Source organism: Camellia sinensis, chromosome 9 (assembly GCF_055761805.1).
Source record: "Camellia sinensis isolate YWXY chromosome 9, ASM5576180v1, whole genome shotgun sequence".
In the NCBI taxonomy this organism is placed as follows: domain Eukaryota; kingdom Viridiplantae; phylum Streptophyta; class Magnoliopsida; order Ericales; family Theaceae; genus Camellia; species Camellia sinensis.
This window is the reverse complement of record NC_138969.1, coordinates 169,065,338-169,083,293: the sequence shown is the minus strand read 5'-3', so window position 1 is coordinate 169,083,293 and position 17,956 is coordinate 169,065,338. Positions and strand designations below refer to the sequence as shown.

Below are 17,956 nucleotides of genomic sequence, written 5' to 3'. Positions count from 1 at the left end.
TTTTCGACTCTATAGCTAAAATTGAAGACAAATAAGGAATCAAGGGTCTCTATTGAAATAGTTCAAAAGTAAGGGTCAAAATAAAATTACAGAGATTAAGGGCCTCATAGTTAAATAAGTAATATTAGTGTGTAAAAATGATTACTAAGCTATCGGGGTTGATTTGGTTTTGTACGGATTTATTCGCAATGCGTCTTTGATTCTAAGATTAAATTTGTGAATAAACGAAGAACTAATGGCTTTATTATAATAACTCAAAATTTAGGGACTTAATAGGGCTTACAAAAGTTAGGGGTCTCACAATGCTCATTTGAAAACATAATTAATCCAATGATTTCAATATATAATCAAGGGATGGTAAATATGGCTTAAGTAAGCCCTAGGTCGGTGTTTGTAAGTTGGTATATCAAGTACTACCAATGCCACTTTACTAGCTCCTAACTTGAAAGAAATTGAAACCTACTTTGCGTATGTTTCTAGATTTTCACCAGGTCAACTGCACTATAAGAAAAGTGGGCTTAAAAGACGAAACTTTTTACGACGGCACAACTTGCCGCCGTAAAAAGCGACTTTTTGAGACGGCACAACTTGCCGTCGCAAAAGAATGTGACTTTTTGAGACGACACAACTTGCTGACGCGAAAAATGTGACTTTTTGCAACAGCACAACTTGTTGTCGCAAAAAATAGAGTATTTGCGACGGTAGAAATTGCTGACGCAAAAAAAATAGAGTATTTGCCACAGCAGAGATTGCTGTCGCAAAAAAATAGAGTTTTTGCAACGACACTAGCTGTAGTCGCAAAAAAAAAAAAAAAAGTTTTTTGCGATTGTAATAGGTACCGTTACAAAAAAAAAGTAATATATATATATATATATATATATATATATATATATATTGTGGCTTTGAGACGGCTTCATATATATATAGTCACAAAATGGTTTCAATAAATGGAACGATATTTTTCTGTCACAAAAAAAAATAAAAATAAAAAAACGACATCGTCTTACTCTTCTGATATAGCATTTCTTTTTTCACCCATTTTTTCATCTTCTTGTCTCTTTGTCTATATCTCTGTCTCTCTTCTCTTTCTCTCTCTCACTCATCACTCTTCTCTGTCTATCTGTCTGTCTTTCTCTTTTTCTCTGTGCCTTTATTTGTGTCTCTGTTTCTGTCTTTCTTCTCTTTCTCTCTCTCACTCATCACTCTTCTCTATCTGTCTGTCTCTCTCTTTCTCTTTGTGTCTCTATCTCTCTTTTCTTTCTCTCTCTCACTCATCATTTTTCTCTGTTTGTCTGTCTGTCTCTTTCTCTCTGTGTCTCTTGCCCATCTCTCATCTCTCTCTGTCTCTCTTCTCTTTATCCTTCTCGTTTTTTCACCCATCTCTCTTCGTCTCTCTCTCGTTTATCTCTTTTCACACTTTTTTTTTCTATCTCTCTGTCTATCTCTCGCTCATCTTTTGTTTTTCTCTTTTTTTGTCTCTCTCTCTCTCTATCTCTCTCGTTTATCTCTCTTCTCTTTCTGTCCTTTTTTTTCTATGTGTCTCTCTATTTAATCTCTTTTCACTTTCTTTCTCTATCTTTTTGTCTATTTCTTGCTCATCACTTGTTTTTCTCTTTTTTTATGTCTCTTTCTCTCTTTGTCTCTCTCTATCTCTTTCTCTCTCTGTCTCTCTCTCTCACTCATTACTCTTCTCTCTCTCTGTTTGTCTATTGTTTGTCTGTCTGTATGCCTATCTGCTTCCTCCACTGTGTTCACCTTGTTCAGTTTCTCCCTCATCTCTTCTCTATTTATTGAGCTCCCTCTTGATTTATCGATCCACTACAAGAAAATGCACTTTTAGCGACCACTTTGTCTCCTTTTCGCTCATCACTCTGTCTCTCTATCTCTCTTCTCTATCTGTCTCTCACTCATCTCTCTCTCACCACCCATCTTCTCTACCACATTTACTACTACTGCAAATACCATTCCAGTACCACCACTACTACCACTGTTGTCACTCCACCTCTACGACTACCATTACTACCACCATCGCCACCACTCCACTACCACCACTGCCACTACTACTACCATTGTCTCTTCTCTACCACCGCCACCCCATCTCATTTACCACTACCACAACTTCTCCACTAATCTCCTTCGCCATCACCACCACCACCTTCTCCTCCTCTTGTCCACCACCTTCACCACTATTGCCACTCCCTCTCTTCCACAAAAAATAAGTTCTTGATTTTTAGTAACAAAAAAAAAAAAGACCGCAGAAAAATATTTTTCATTAAAATATTACCCCTACTTTTACCAAATTAAAAAAAAATCATTAAAATAAAAATGAAACAAATAAATTTTCAATCTTAGTAACTAAAAAAAATGAAAAATAAAAAAAAATTCATTAACTACAAAAAATAATATTTTAACAAAAAATAAAATTTTTTAGTGACGACAATTCTCATTGTAAAAAAAATAAAATAAACGAGGCCGTTTTATTATTTAAATATTCATTTGTGACCCAAAAAAAATAAAAATAAAATAATACGAGGCTTGGCCCTTTTTTCCCATTCCCGCTCAGTTTCCCTCCTCAACCAAGGATCCCCATTCTCAAAAATCAAAATTCCCTAATCTCTTCTTATGGCTCTCTCTCTCTCTCTCTCTCTCTCTCCGGCGAGCGGCGGCAGACGACTGCGAGCGGCAGGCGACGGCATCGAGCAGCGTCAATCAATAGTGAAGATTTCTTTAAGTGAGAAAGATGGACACAGAGCAGCGTCAATCAATAGTGAAGATTTCTCTCGAACTCATAAACACAGCGCAGCTCTCACTCACATCTCATCAGTCTCACTCTTTCGTTTTGCATCTGGATCGATCGGATCAACCTCGCAAGAGATCGACTCTCTCTCATCACAAGATCGATCGATCGACTTCACTCTCTCATCGCACCGATCGAGCCTCTCGGCGAAGAGACCGATTGACCTTCGAAAAAACCAATCTGCTCTGCAACTCACAGGTAAGCCTCTCTGTCTCTGACTCTCTCTCTCTCTCTCCCCGGCCTTCTCTTCATTTCTGTCTGACTCTGTTTTTTTTGTTTTGTTTTTTTGTTTTCATCTCTGTGTAAATTCATCAAATTCGTGATCTAGGCTACTGTGTAAATTCATCAAATGAATCAATGGCTACTGTGTAAATTCTTCATCTAGAAGAAAGGGAGGTTCTGAAGTGTTGTTAGGTCTGTAAAAACATGAATCTTGAGATTTTCATACATAAGTACGCTGGATTGATTGGATGTTGGTCAGTATAATTATGAATTTTTTTTTACTATGCTTATACTTGGTTGATTGTTTGTTTTGTTTTTGTCAGTATAAACATGAATCTTGAGATTGTTTTTTCACTAGCCAATCAATCCCCACCGACATGCCTCAAATCTCTCGAGTCCCCGGCATTCTTTCCACTGGTATTTTTCTATTTTTTTACTGTTTGGTTTGTTGGAAACGCTGGGAAATTATAAAGATTGGGAAAGAAAAAAAATATTTTGATTTTTTATTTGATGGGATTCAAAATAGGTTGGCAAATAACATTCATGATTCAAACATTCATGTATTTTTATTTTTTTCTTTTCTTCTTAGTTTTCATATTCTGATTACAGTAATTTTTAAATCATAATTAATCTGTTATGAGCCTAAATGTTTGGAAGTTAACATACAGTATGGTTTTCTGAAATGGGTTATTATTAAGAATATCAGATACAGTATTTGAAAGCAGTTTGGTCAAACATTTACTATGTTGCTTTCATTTTCTTTATTTTTAAGAATACAAAATAATTTTCAAAGACAATACCAAACAGATGATTCTGGATTTAGGAGACATTTGCTAATTGCTATGGTCTCAAAAACTTTAATGTTCTTCAATACTCAAATAATTGGAAATGATGCATAGACATGTTTGGCAGTATATTGTTGAAACTGCTACATAGTTTTTTTGTTTGTTTTCGTATTTTCACTATTAATCTTTATTTTTTCGCTAAACTGAAAGCCAGATGAAATGGAGTTTGCTCATTCTTTGTTTGCACTTACGAATCTAACTGCTTATTGATAAACTTTGTTTACACCTTGCAGGAAATGGAGTTTGCTCATTCTTTGAGGTAGAGCAAAGTGAACCTTAAGATATGCCAGGTGATTTCTTGATTCACATTCAGTTAGCTATTAAGCCACTTGGATTAACTTTAGCTTACGACTAAATAGTTGGATTGGAGCCAATGGAAGGAAGATTGAGTTTTGGTTTTTCAAAGGTTGATGCTATGATGTTCTTGTCTGTGTACTATAGTAGAGGACTTCTGTCCTTGTTCAACTTAATTCTTCTGATTACAGCTAGGAGAGTCAGTTATTTGTTTAATATATGAACTAACATTGTGGTGGACTTCCTAAACACTCACCTGATTTGCTTGCCATTGCTTGCTTTCTTCATATATGTAAGCTTAGAAGTTAGAATTTTATTGGCTAGAGCCTAGTTATTGATTCAGATGGGCACCTTCTTTTAATTTTTATTTATTTATTTATTAGAAGATTAAGATGGGGCTATACAAGGGAAAAGCAAATCATTTTAAAATAATTTAAGGGATTATCTGAAAGCTAAATGTCATTTTTTTCCCACTTTTCCCTCCAGTATTCCTATGAGCTTCTACTGCAGTATTTACACAAGACACAATCCATTACAATGCTTGGGATTATTAATGAGCATATTAACTTTCAAGGTGCAGCTCCCTGCTCGTTAATTGCATGTTTTTCATCATGATAATATTTTTTCTACTGTATCTTGGTGTTTTAGTTAATTTTTTTCTTTTTCATTGAACTAATAATACCTCTTTGCAATTTCTCCTGGACAACCAAGCTCAATTTCTGATGATGAAGGTGTTACACTTGTTGGGAGTGGCCAGGATGCAGCTAATCTGATAAATCAGAAAGAAATACACTGGGGGGTAAGTTACTCATATTTATGCAGTGTTTCTTAACGGAAGATTCAAAAGAATTATAGTTTATTTATTATTTGCGTAGCTGCATACAAAAGTATTAATTTTGGCATCTGCTGGATAGCATTTTTTTTGGATGTAGCTGGTCAGTGGTTTTTCTGGATGTATACAATTGTTGTTATATATATATATATGTATATGTATAGAGGAAATGACAAAGGCATAGAAATGAGATGTACAGAGATGACAAAGGCATAGAAATGAGAGCATAGTTTGTGTTAAGGGAGAAAGATGGACACAGAGATGACTAGTTTGTGTCAATCAATTCATCTTCTTAGAACATCATGAATAATTGCAATCAAGAAACTTTTTGGTTCAATATTCTCATCCTCATACATTAGTTTATACAATATTATAAATTATAATGCATCATATTTTTGGAACTTGCCTTTTCATTTCTTGGTTCAGTTATAGGGCACAATTGTTAAAATTTGATTTTACTTTAAAACAGTCGCATTTAGTTCAAGATGATAAAACACTAAAAAAATTTTACTCTAGGCAAACTAGTTTCTTAAGAAACTTGAATTCGAGGTGTTGACGTCCCAAAATCACCAAACGGTGTGGGATTAGCACGAAACTTGGCACACACGGCTAGGGGTGGGCGCGGGTCGGTTGCGGCCACGGAACCTTCAATACGTCATCCGTCTGCCAGATTGGCGGATTCAAGAAAATCAATCCGCATCCGTTCGCCAATCCGACGAATGTGAATTGAGCGGATTAGCGGTTTGGCGGATGGATGCAAATCGGTTTGGCGGTTTAAAATTTTATAAATTTTCAACATAATTCAACTTGTGTACTTCCTCAAAAAAAAAAAGAAAAGAAGAAAGTATTACAGTCAATGACTTAAAAAAATATTACAATCATTGTATGCTTCATCCAAAGTAAGAAAGTTTGAAACTTTATAATATCACAATCATTGCATGCCTCATCCACATATTACAATCACAACATGTCTCATCCAGATAAAGTATTACAATTTGTGGTTCTTAAAATATAAAAACAATTGAAACCACTAAAATCATGAACAGAGCAGTAGTAGAGATTGTATGTCTCTGTATTGTTATATCTATATCTGTTTTTGAAAACAAAAACTAACCAGCATATATTATATTTTCTATTTATTATTTTTAGAGATAGATTTAAAAACAAAAAAATATAGATAAATAATACGCTTAATTTTTTCAATTCAAAAAAGATACTCAAGTTGAAATTTTTTTTCAACAGAATATTTAAATTCTTTTTTAATTGAAAATACAAACAGAATATTTAAACAAACTAAAAACACAAAGTCTTATAAAATGCTAGGGGTACTCGCGATTAGGCGGTTCGATTGCAGTTAAAGGAATTTCAAATCCGCCATCCATTCATCAGATTGGCGGATTGGAGAAAATCAATCTGCAACCGTCCGCTTGTTATCACGCATCCGTTCAAAATGCGGCGGATCGGTTGGGTTCGGTCGGTTTTGGCGGATTTAGAGCCGAATTTCGGTCTAGGCAAATTAGTTTCTTAAGAAATTTAAATTTGAGGTGTTGACATTCCAAAATCACCAAACGGGGTCGGATTAACACGAAACTTGGCACACATGACTGCTTAGGCACGAGAGACTTGTGGGAGAAGACAGACTCCAATCGGGTTTCCGGTTTGGGAGTTAGAGGCGGATTTCACTCTAGGTAAACTAGTTCCTTAACAAACTTGAATTCAAGGTATTAACGTCCCAAAATCACCAAATAGGGTCGGATTAGCACGAAACTTGGCACACACGACCGCCTAAGCACGAGAGATTTGTGGAGAAGACGGGTCTCCAATCGGGTTCTCTGTTTGGGAGTTAGAGCCGGATTTCACTCTAGGCAATTAGTTCATTAAGAAACTTGAATTCGAGGTGTTGATGCCCCAAAATCACCAAATGGGGTCGGATTAGCATGAAACTTGGCACACATGACTGCTTAGGCACGAGAGACTTGTGGGAGAAGACCTGACTCCAATCGGGTTTCCGGTTTGGGAGTTAGAGCCGAATTTCGGTTTAGGCTAACTAGTTCATTAAGAAATTTGAATTCGAAGAGTTGACGCTCCAAAATTTCCAAATAGCGTCGGATTAGCACGAAACTTGGCACACACGACCATCTAGGCACGAGAGACTTGTGGGAGAAGACGAGACTCCAATCGAGTTTCCGGTTTGGGAGTTAGAGTCGGATTTCACTCTAGGCAAACTAGTTTTTTAAGAAATTTGAATTCAAGGTGTTGACACCCCAAAATCACCAAATGGGGTCGGATTAGCACGAAACTTGGCACACACGACCGCCTAGGCACGAGAGACTTGTGGGAGAAAACGAGACTCCAATTGGGTTCCCGGTTTGGGAGTTAGAGTCAGATTTCACTCTAGGCAAACTAGTTCTTTAAGAAACTTGAATTCAAGGTTTTGACGTCCCAAAATCACCAAACGGGGTCGGATTAGCACGAAACTTGGCACACACGACTGCCTAGGCATGAGAGACTTGTGGGAGAAGACGAGACTCCAATTGGGTTCCCGATTTGGGAGTTAGAGTTGGATTTCACTCTAGGCAAACTAGTTCCTTAAGAAACTTGAGTTTGAGGTGCTGGCGCCTCTAAATCACCAAATGGGGTTGGATTAATACGAAACTTGGCACACACGACCGCCTAGGTACGAGAGACTTGTGGGAGAAGACGGGACTCCAATTGGGTTTCTGGTTTGAGAGTTAAAGTCAGATTTTGATCTAGGCAAAATAGTTCATTAAGAAATTTGAATTCGAGGTGTTGACATCCCAAAATCACCAAACGGGGTCGGATTAGCACGAAACTTGGCACACACGACCGCCTAGGCACGAGAGACTTGTGGGAGAAGACGGGGCTCGAATCGGGTTCCCGGTTTGGGAGTTAGAGTTAGATTTCACTTTAGGCAAACTAGTTTCTTAAGAAACTTGAATTCAAAGTGTTGATGTCCCAAAATCACCAAACGGCGTCGGCTTAGCACAAAACTTGGCACACACGGCCGCCTAGGCATAAGAGACTTGTGGGAGAAGACGAGACTCGAATTGGGTTCCTGGTTTGAGATTTTTTTTCCCCAGCTTCAATCAACTAGACCTTCCTGAGTATACTTCCAAGGAACAGCTTCAAGAGCGCTTGGTCCTTGCTATCCATGAAGCCAGTGAAGGATTTGGCTTTGGTTGATTAAGAATTTCTTCGTTGCATCATCACTCCAATACTGCCAGCACTTCCAATTACAATGTACATGTCAGTTTGGCACCTCCTTTAATTTGCGTGTTCTGATATCTATTTTATATGTTTGTTTTTTTATTGAGAACTAATAGAATTTAGTATACTGCTTTTATTTATGCTGAGATTTGGCAATAGTAACCAAAGGAATCAGAAATGATAAATTGCTTTAAATCATGCTATTCATTCAATTCCTGTGTGTTCAGGGAGAAAAATGGTTATAAGATTGTGAGAAATTTCATTTATGGGAGTGGTGTATTACAATGATAACATTGTCGATTGATGAAAGTTAATTTGTGCATACAACTTACAAATATTCACTCTGGTTGAGCTTTTAGATATCTGAAAATTTTGAGAATTCATGTAATGGGTTCGGTGTGGTCTTGAGGAAATAAGTGATCACCTGTGGCTCGATAGATTAGAGGTTTTCCTCAATAGACTAGTGTAGCAATGCTTTCATTCTTGAGTTGGTATACATAGTGCATATGCTGTGTGGGTGTCCTTGCCTCAGCATTGTGGAGACAGGACTTTTGTTTGAACCTTTTTTTTCAAAATTTTTTTTTTTAATTGCAGATAAAGAGCATCTGATCTAGGTTACCTGCCATTCTATCATACTTTTAAAACATGATTTTAAACGTTTAATTTATTTATTTTTATCTTTGCAGATAAAAGAGCGACTGATCCAGGTTTACATGCCATAGGGAGGCCCGTGTCAAAATTGAAGGATTCTGTGCTGTAATTATTGGGAGTGATGCCTTAATCCACGCCTAAATGGCAGATGATATGATGATGTGTTTGCTTTTTGTTGAATGCTGGTCTCCTCAGTGTCATGGCCAAGAAACCCGATTCTTTTGTAGTTTCTTGCCATCTCTACACAGTTTCAGAGAATGCTGATAATGCCTGGGAGAATCTTTGGCCCCCTTTTGTATATCTTAGCTTTTATTTTGGTCTTTTGTTAATATATTCTTTATTTATGGATCTAGTGGTCAATTTGCATTCTGACCAGTCTTTCTGGGTTTAGTTCAGAGGTATTGACTCGTTATGTAGTGAGATAATTTTGCTAATGTATTATGAATGGAAGAATATTTTTATTATGGATGAATTGTTATTTTTATACTGAAATTTTTATATTATTATATCGGTTTCTTTTTAAGTTATTTTTTATTTAATATAGATAATTTTCATGTTTTTAATATTTTTATTGTAATTTTTTTTTTTTTTTTTTGAGACGGCACCACACTGTCTCCAAAAAACAAAAGAACCAGTTTTTTTTTTTTTTTGCGACGTAAGCAATGCCGTCGCAAAAGATATTGGCAATAGTTGAAAAAAAACCTTTCGCAACGGTATTGTTTGCCGTCGCAAATAATATTTTAGCGACGACATGTTTGTGCTGTCTCAAATAGCTTTTTAGCGACGACAAGTACCCAGTTGCAATAAAAACACTTTTGCAACCGCATGTTTTGCCGTCGCAAATAACACTTAGTGACGACAACACAGTGCCGTCTCAAAAAATTTCAGATTTTTACATATTAATGCTGACAACATAATTCTGTCGCAAAAAGGCAATTTTGTCGTCGCAAAAAGAAGGCGACGACACTTTGCCATCGCTAAAAACTTTTAGCAACGCCTTTGTTGTGACCCCACTTTTGCCGTTGCTAAAAGTCAATTGCCGTCCCAAAAAAGTTTTTGAGACGGCATTTTGTCGTCGCAAAAAATCGAAATTTTTGTATTAGCTTAATCACACTACACCCCCTAACTAGACTTACCAAACGTATTTTCTCCAAAACAATACAAAACAATATTTGTTTCACAAAATAACTCCTTATGCAAAATGTAGTCTTAACCATGCCAAATCGAAAAGCAATGAGGATGAAATGATATGACAATGCAATATATCAATACATTGTTAATTTTCCAAAGTTTTATTACCATGTTTGTTTCTAGTTTTTTTAAAACACTTTTTAGAAAATTCTACTTTCTTATTTTTCATATATATATATTTTTGTTTTTATTGAATTTTTTAAAATATTTTAAGCAATTTTTTTAATTTTTAGACACACCTAACATAATTACACTCAAAAAGTATAATTTTCGTGAAAAAATCTTAAAAAACTTTACCTAATACCAAAAATACAAAAAAAAAAAATGAAAATTCAATATATTTTTTGTATATTTATTAATTGTTTAAAATATTTTTTCACAACTATTTTACTTTTTAGATACAACTAAGTAATGTGCATCTAAAAAAGTAAAAAAAAAATGCTTAAAGTTTTAAAAATATTTACTAAAAACAAAAAAAATATGAAAACAAAAAATTCAATTTTTAGAAAACTAAATTCAAAAAACTAAAACCAAACACACTGAATAATTTTCATTCTCAATGACACAATCCTCATTTGTGATCAAATACCAATCTCTACTCAATATATATATACACACTATATATTTTTCAAAAGATAATAATAACACATCATAATATGCATTCTCTTTCTCATATAGTCGAAGAAATTTCAATATGATAGTTATTGTTTCCAATCTTTATTTCTCAACAGTAGCATAACAATATGCCATTCTCATCAACTCTCAACATCAATCTTCCATTCCATGGATTTTCAACATTTACAATTAACAATTCACTTTAATCATTTCTCAACAACAATATTTCATAAATCTTGATTTTACAATTAACACAACATTTTTCCTAATTTCCAGAATCTAGGGTTTTTCCAAAAATTAGGGTTTCTCATTTTTGAAGAGGGGTTTTCTCTTAAAAAATCTTCGCATCATCCACATAGTCCAATATTTTAAAGATTTGAGAACTATGTAAGAAATATTTGAGAAAACCCTCATTTGAGCAAATCACAACCCCATCTAATCAAACCCTAACTCAAAACACACATATATATTAACAAAAAGCATAGACTTGCTAAAATGTATATATAACTTAAAAAAATCCCTACCTCAAACTATGGAGAGGAGAATAGAGAAAAATCCCAAATCTTGACAGTGTCGAAAACTAATCTCCACCGCACACAACAAGGGTCAAAATCTCAATGGATTGAGAGAAATTAAAGAAAATGTGGGGTTGGTGGAGTAAATGTAGAGAGAGAGAGAAAGAGAGAGAGAGAAAAGTGAAATGTAGAGAGAGGTATAATGAAAATGAGAGAAATAGGGTTTTGGGATCAGATTTGAGTGAAATGGACTAAAAAATCGGGACAAAAATGCGAAACCTTGCATGTACGGAGCCCATGGCCACACATGCGACTACCTCGTTTGCACATGCGGTGGCCCAAGGCCATACGTACGTTTTCATGCAAAAGAAAAACCCATCCCAACTCCAGATCCCCACACATGCGGCCCTGGCCTCTGCACGTGCAGTCTAGTCCCTAGAAAACCAATCCACGCTTATAGTAATTCTCATGTGCGAGAAAACCTGGTGGCTGAAAATCAATTTCTAAGGTGTTTCGCACACTCTTGTTCCGACCTCACATTCGAAATTCAAATCTTTAACTCGGAAGTAATTTAGAAAATTAAAACAAGAAAGTTACAAAGTGTGGTGACACTACACGGATTACGAGGTCTCAAAATTAAAATCAAACACTTGAAAATGAGGTGCTTAAACGGAATTAAATAATTCAATTGGGTTAAGTACCCAAGACATCACAATCCTCATGATTTTTTTTTTTTTTGGGTAAATTATGCAAATAGTCCTTGTAGTTTACACGATGTGTCAATTTGATCCATGCTATTTTAATTTGTTTGATTTTGTCTCTTAATTTAATGGATTGTGTCATATTGGTCTAATAAATAACGACCATTAGGTTCGGTGGACAAAAAGTCGTCACGTGCTTAAACAACGTGTCAATTTGGTTTTTGTAGTTTACACGATGTGTTAATTTGGTTCCTGTTGTTTTAATTTGCTTGATTTTAACAGGGACCAAATTGACATATCGTTTAAACTACAGGAACCAAATTGACACATCGTTTGAGTTTTCGTCCACCAAACCTAACGGCTATTACTTATTGAACCAATATGACACAATTCGTTAAATTAAGAGGCAAAATCAAGCAAATTAAAACAATGACCAAATTGACACATCGCGTAAACTTAAGACCATTTACATAATTTACCTTTTTTGTTTGTTTGTTTGTTTTTTTTTTTTTTTATAGGTGAATAGATAGGTGTGAGAAAAAGTAATCGATTGATGTGTAGAATGTAAAAGAATGAGTGAGGAGAGAGAAAAAGTAATTGATTAATGTGTAATAGAGAGAAAAGTAATTAAAAAATTTTAAAAAAAATTCAACTAAAAATTTTTTTAAAAAAATTTCTCAAAAATTACCTCTCAACAAACAAACCAAATACGGTGAAGGTGTTTGACAAAATGCATGTAAGAGATAGAAATTGGTTGGTGTGACTGTTGGGTTGGAAGGGTGAAGGTTTTGGTGGGTTTTGGTAAACTTTTAATTAGTTCTGGAAGGTGCAATTTTGTTAATTAATTTTTTTTTATTGTTTAAAAGTATTAAAATAAATTTTTAAGGATAAAATTTATATTTTTATTTAATATTTGATGACATTATTATTATTATTATTATTATTATTATTATTATTATTATTATTTCATTTATGTAATATTGATTAACGTATAATTGTAAGTGTACTATAATTAGTGAAATTTGATATCATTTTTCATATCAATCGTTGTGTTTTTTATAATTGTAAGCGGAGGTCTATAAAATATTAAAAAATTGTTTAATATATATGGGATATCATATGACACATTACAAATTAATCACAAATCATTATACCTACTCTTGTTGCTCATCACTCAATGAAAATCGTGAATTCTATCTCTTCTGCCAAGTTGTGCAATAGCAAGTGGCCGTGTCATTGCGACACAGAATAATAAATTATCCTTAAATTCTTTTGACTATCTTATTGTGTTTATGAAAAGAAAATCAATGATTGGACCTAGGATGCAATTTGTTAACTCAAGCAATAGCAAATAGAAATTGCATAGTTAAAAAAATAGCAAATTAGATCGGTGGTGCCTGTATTTTACTCTTTGTATCATTTTGGTTCTTCCACTTTCAATTGACTTAATTTTGATCATTCATTTCAAATTTGCATCAATTTGGTCCAATTGATAATATTGTTAGCATTTTTCAAGAAAAATTATCAATAAAATTAGTTGATGTTAACATACTGCATTGGGTAAATTTATAATTTTGCCCTTAAAAATATGACACATGACACTTATATGTATATTTTCTTTAAAAAAATGCTAAGATTTGTAACTAATTGGATCAAATTGACATAAAGTAATAATTCAAAGTCAAAATCGAGCCAATTTAAATTACAATGACTGAAATAATACAAAGACCAAAGTATAAGGACTACTGTCATAATTTACTATTACAAAAATTACATGTGTGAATGTCTTTAGTGCAAGTTTGATAAACAAAATAGAAATGTATTATACGTAGGAAAGACTTGATTCAAGAATTTTCTAAAAAAATAATACACATTTTGTCAAGTTTTTTACAAGGAAATCCTCAAAACCACATAAAATTAATTGACAATAACATTACAAAAAAAGAGTCTTTGGCCAATAAAAATCGATCATTCATTCTAGGATAAAAGACAATTTTAGTCCCTAAAGTATGCGTTTTAAGTTTTAATTTTGTCATTTTGATTCTCAAAGTTGTCAATTTAGTCCTAAGTATAACGTCCGTTAATAGAAATATGAACAAAATATAGCTTTGGTCCCTAAAGTATGCATTTCTTGTCATTTTAGTTAATCAAGTTATAAATTTTGTCATTTTGATCCTTAAAGTTGTCAATTTGAGCCAGGACCAAATTAACTCAAATTAACAACTTTGAGGAGTAAAATGACAAAATTTAAAATTTGAGGGGCTAAAATGACAAGAAATGCATATTTTAGGGACCAAAACCATCTTTTATTCATGTTTCTGTTAACGGACGTTAAACCTAGAACCAAGTTGACTCAAATTGACAAATTTGAAGACCAAAATGACAAAATTGAAATTTAATGAACTACAATGACAAAAAATTGCATATTTTGAGAACTAAAATTGTCTTTTATCTTTCATTCTATCTCGCTTTGCTATAAAATGAGAATATTCTCCCAAAAAAAAAAAAAAAGAACAAAAAATCTCAAGAAGAAATAGGGGATCACAATCCAAAATCCATCTCACCTATCTCCAAAGGAAGTATGCTACAATTCTAACCTCGATTGCATAACTCTCACCAGTGTACTATTTGAGCATCGGAAAGTCTTTGCCCAGTAAAAATCAGTCATTCATTCTACCTCATTTGCTATCAAACAAGTAAACTTATATATCATCAATCAGTAAGGCTGTTATCAAATATGGCATTAACACTCTTATTGAAAATTAATAATAATAAACACGAGCTAATATGCTTAATTGAAATTTCTTATCATCCCATTAGAGTCGTCTCATTCATGGAACACTTTATTCCTACAGTCGATGCACGTTCTATCTCATCACTACTCTCCTCTATATAGAATCCCGGTTGTCTAGGACAGGGCAACATTGCACTCCCATTATCCAACATTGACACCGCAGATGACATTGTCGGCCTATCTTCGCGACGTTGTTGCACACACAAGAGCCCAATTTGTATACATTTTAATACTTCTAACGTCAGCATTGCTGAAGTATCCAACTTTTTATCAACTAGCTGGATGGCATTCCCTTCAATCCATAGTTTCCATGCCTAAGAGAGCACATTTATATTAGATATCAATAATGGAAGAAAATTCCAAAAATGAAGAGAACAAACTCATGTAAAAACTTATATGTCCAAGAAGGTTGAGTATGGTTAGGATGTCAGAACTTTCTATTCCTCTGTCCACTCACTATTTCTAAAGCAAGTACTCCGAAACTAAAAACATTTGATTTCATTGAAAATAGCCCACATAATACATACTCTGGGGACATATAACCACTGCACGTCATAATCAAATTAATAAATCAATAAAGAAGTCGGTGAAACTTAAAGTTGGGTAAGTACATGCAAGAAATCTTTTGGTTACTTACTAAGTTCCAATCACCGTTTTCGTTTTCTCGGATATTTGACCTGCTCCAAAAGCTCTAGCAATGCCAAAGTCTGAAATTTTGGGATTCATCTCGTTGTCTAGCAGCACATTGCTAGCTTTGAGATCCCTGTGAATAATTCTCAATCTTGAATCCCGATGAAGGTAGAGAACCCCTTGAGCAATCCCCACAATAATATCAAAGTGTTTCCTCCATTCAAGAGAGTTGCTTTTTGTGGTATCTAGGACATAGATCAAGAGAGGCATTTGTATAGAATATTAGTTTTCTATTCAATAGTTGACGTAATGGTGGACAACTTTGAGTAGTGTGTAGTTTGGTTTCGACATTCAATTGAAGAAGTTAGAAGAAAGGTCGAAGGACCAAACCAAAAATAAAGGAGCTCAAGTTGCCGTTGGGCAAATACTCGTAGATCAACATCCTCTCTTCTCCTTGAATGCAACATCCCAAAAGCCTAACAAAATTTTGGTGTTGAAGCTTGGCAATCAAGATAACCTCATTTTTAAATTCACCGAGCCCTTGTTTAGAATTCTCCGAGAGCCTCTTTACTGCTATCTCTTGTCCCGTTGATAGTTGACCCTATGGAAATGCACAAGATTTTTTTTTTTTTTGTAAGAAAGTAAATAAAGATTGAAAATAAAAACATCATACACGGGCATTTGCCAAACAAAACGACCAAGGTGAAAGCCACCTATATGGGGCCACCTAAGGCAAATCGACACTACATAGAAGAGCAATGAAACAAACAAGAAAAAACAAGATTTTTTCAAACCCTCATGCAAAGATTTGAATTTACTCTCTTTTGAGGCACACTCACAAATACACAACACAGAAAATTATAATGACTTTAGTAAACGCAATTGAAATTACCTTGTAAACTAGTCCGAACCCACCTTCTCAGAAAAATTGTTTGTAGCATTTGTAATTGTGACTATATTGAATATGGGTATGTCTATGTTTTCATCATCTTTGAATGGAATGTTTGGCCGTGAACCTGTCGATCACAACAGATGAGAAGATCAGGAAACAAACGAAATTGAAACTCGGTTATATTTGTGTCCACAAATGACTATAATATGGAGAGGGGGTAAAAAATGACTTAACAAGAACATTAACTTTTTGAGTGCTCCTTGCATATCAATCTAGATAAAGGAGTTAGTATAAAAGTATGCACAAAATACCCTTGTTATGTTTTTATTCAATGTAAATTGTTGGATTATCAATTGTCACAAAAGCATAAGCTGTTATAAAAATGATCTGCCAATATATACCTAGCTATCTTAACACCATTCATCAACAACATATGTCCAGCCTATTTTAATACCTTTTCTCAAGTGCAGCCCAATCTTTCTCAGTGTCTTCCAACCTTTAGGCAAACAGACAACTAACCACGTTCAAACAAACCTTGTCTTGCGCATCTAGGGGCAAACAAACAACAAATTCACAGCCTTCCCCAGAACTAGAGAGCTAACACCAAGTCAGATAACCAATTATCCCAAAACTTTAGTTGTAAACAGATCTCATCTTACATGTCTAGGTGAAAACAGACAACAAACCAAACGCCATCCTCAGAACTAGAGCTATAATACCAAGTTAGATCGCCAACTATCGCAAAACTTAAGATGAAAGGAAATAGACCCAACAATATTGTCAAACTATCTTACCATAATGGACCAATGATATATTAGGATTAAGATAATTCAGGCCACTGAAATGTCATCTTTGATGTAGTCTGATGGGATCAAACATTAAGTCAACAAAAGGATAAACTCTGAATAAGAAACTCTAATGAAACAAACAGGTTATTCCAATTAACTTGTTGGTAGACTCGTGGTTTGACACATTTCTAGTTCAGAGATACTTAAGTCTCAACAAAGCTAAGCTGTTTTGGTGTGCAATGTGTGGACTTGTGTATCTATTTTTATACGATCCTGTAATAATACAAGATTCATTAAGAATAAGTCAAATATTAACTCCTTATTATATAATATTTTCAGTATTCACTATTGAGAGAAAACTCAAAATATCACTTAACACACTAGGGATGGTTTTATCTCATATAATTTAATTCTAAATCATGCTTTCATTTGTTGTTGCCTTCCATTTGATTTATTTATTTATAGTTCTATTCATTTAAATAACATTGACTACAAAATCTTTAGTTACTATAAATTCCACATAAAGTTAGCTTTCAACCAAATTAAGGAACTTTAGATTTACCTCTTGTTTGTTTCATCCTTTTCCACATGACACAAGAAGCAAGGAGGAAGGACAATAAAGCCACTGAGACGGGGATAATCACCAAAAGCAGCTTCTTCTTCTTCTCCTTGGAATCTGATCTAGACTCTGCAGACACCATCCAGTGAAAATTATATAAATAAAAATTTAAAAGAAGAATCATGTAGTTTATGTGTTTGGCCAAATTTATGTAGCCTAATGAATTATTGACCACAAATAACAAGGAGTGCACCAAGGTCTGCAGCTGTAACCCGAATATACAAAGTTTGATCACCAGGATTTGCGAATCTTTTAAAATCAATCAGATCCCCATACCAAAGCAAGCATCCACTTGCCCCTCCAGTAGTATCGGAGTTAGCATAAACAGTACAAGAACAAGTC

At 34.3% G+C, this 17,956-nt stretch overlaps 2 protein-coding genes across 13 annotated transcripts; one reads left to right on the top strand and one right to left on the bottom strand.

The window, feature by feature from the left end:
* Nucleotides 1-2,534: 2,534 nt before the first annotated feature.
* Nucleotides 2,535-9,392, top strand: LOC145788799 (uncharacterized). Of its 12 annotated transcripts, XR_014340576.1 has the most exons (7): nt 2,537-2,995; nt 3,126-3,211; nt 3,343-3,436; nt 4,098-4,154; nt 4,645-4,732; nt 4,870-4,957; nt 8,905-9,392. XR_014340576.1 is itself a non-coding variant. In XM_082887985.1 (6 exons), the coding sequence occupies exons 3-6, from the start codon at nt 3,350-3,352 to the stop codon at nt 8,938-8,940; spliced, it is 237 nt and encodes a 78-aa protein (XP_082744111.1). In that variant the 5' UTR covers nt 2,542-2,995; nt 3,126-3,211; nt 3,343-3,349; the 3' UTR covers nt 8,941-9,392. The 12 variants fall into 12 exon arrangements, 4 of the variants coding, with proteins under 4 accessions (XP_082744111.1, XP_082744112.1, XP_082744109.1 ...); XR_014340575.1 differs by having other exon boundaries at nt 2,535-2,995; nt 4,098-4,123; nt 4,645-4,957; XR_014340577.1 differs by lacking the exon at nt 4,645-4,732 and having other exon boundaries at nt 2,540-2,995.
* Nucleotides 9,393-15,101: 5,709 nt separating this feature from the next.
* Nucleotides 15,102-17,870, bottom strand: LOC114261736 (G-type lectin S-receptor-like serine/threonine-protein kinase SD1-1). The gene is made up of 5 exons (XM_082887982.1): nt 17,558-17,870; nt 16,231-16,331; nt 15,706-15,916; nt 15,323-15,560; nt 15,102-15,230 (listed from the first exon to the last, which is right to left on the bottom strand). The coding sequence occupies exons 1-5, from the start codon at nt 17,736-17,738 to the stop codon at nt 15,113-15,115; spliced, it is 849 nt and encodes a 282-aa protein (XP_082744108.1). The 5' UTR covers nt 17,739-17,870; the 3' UTR covers nt 15,102-15,112.
* Nucleotides 17,871-17,956: the final 86 nt, after the last annotated feature.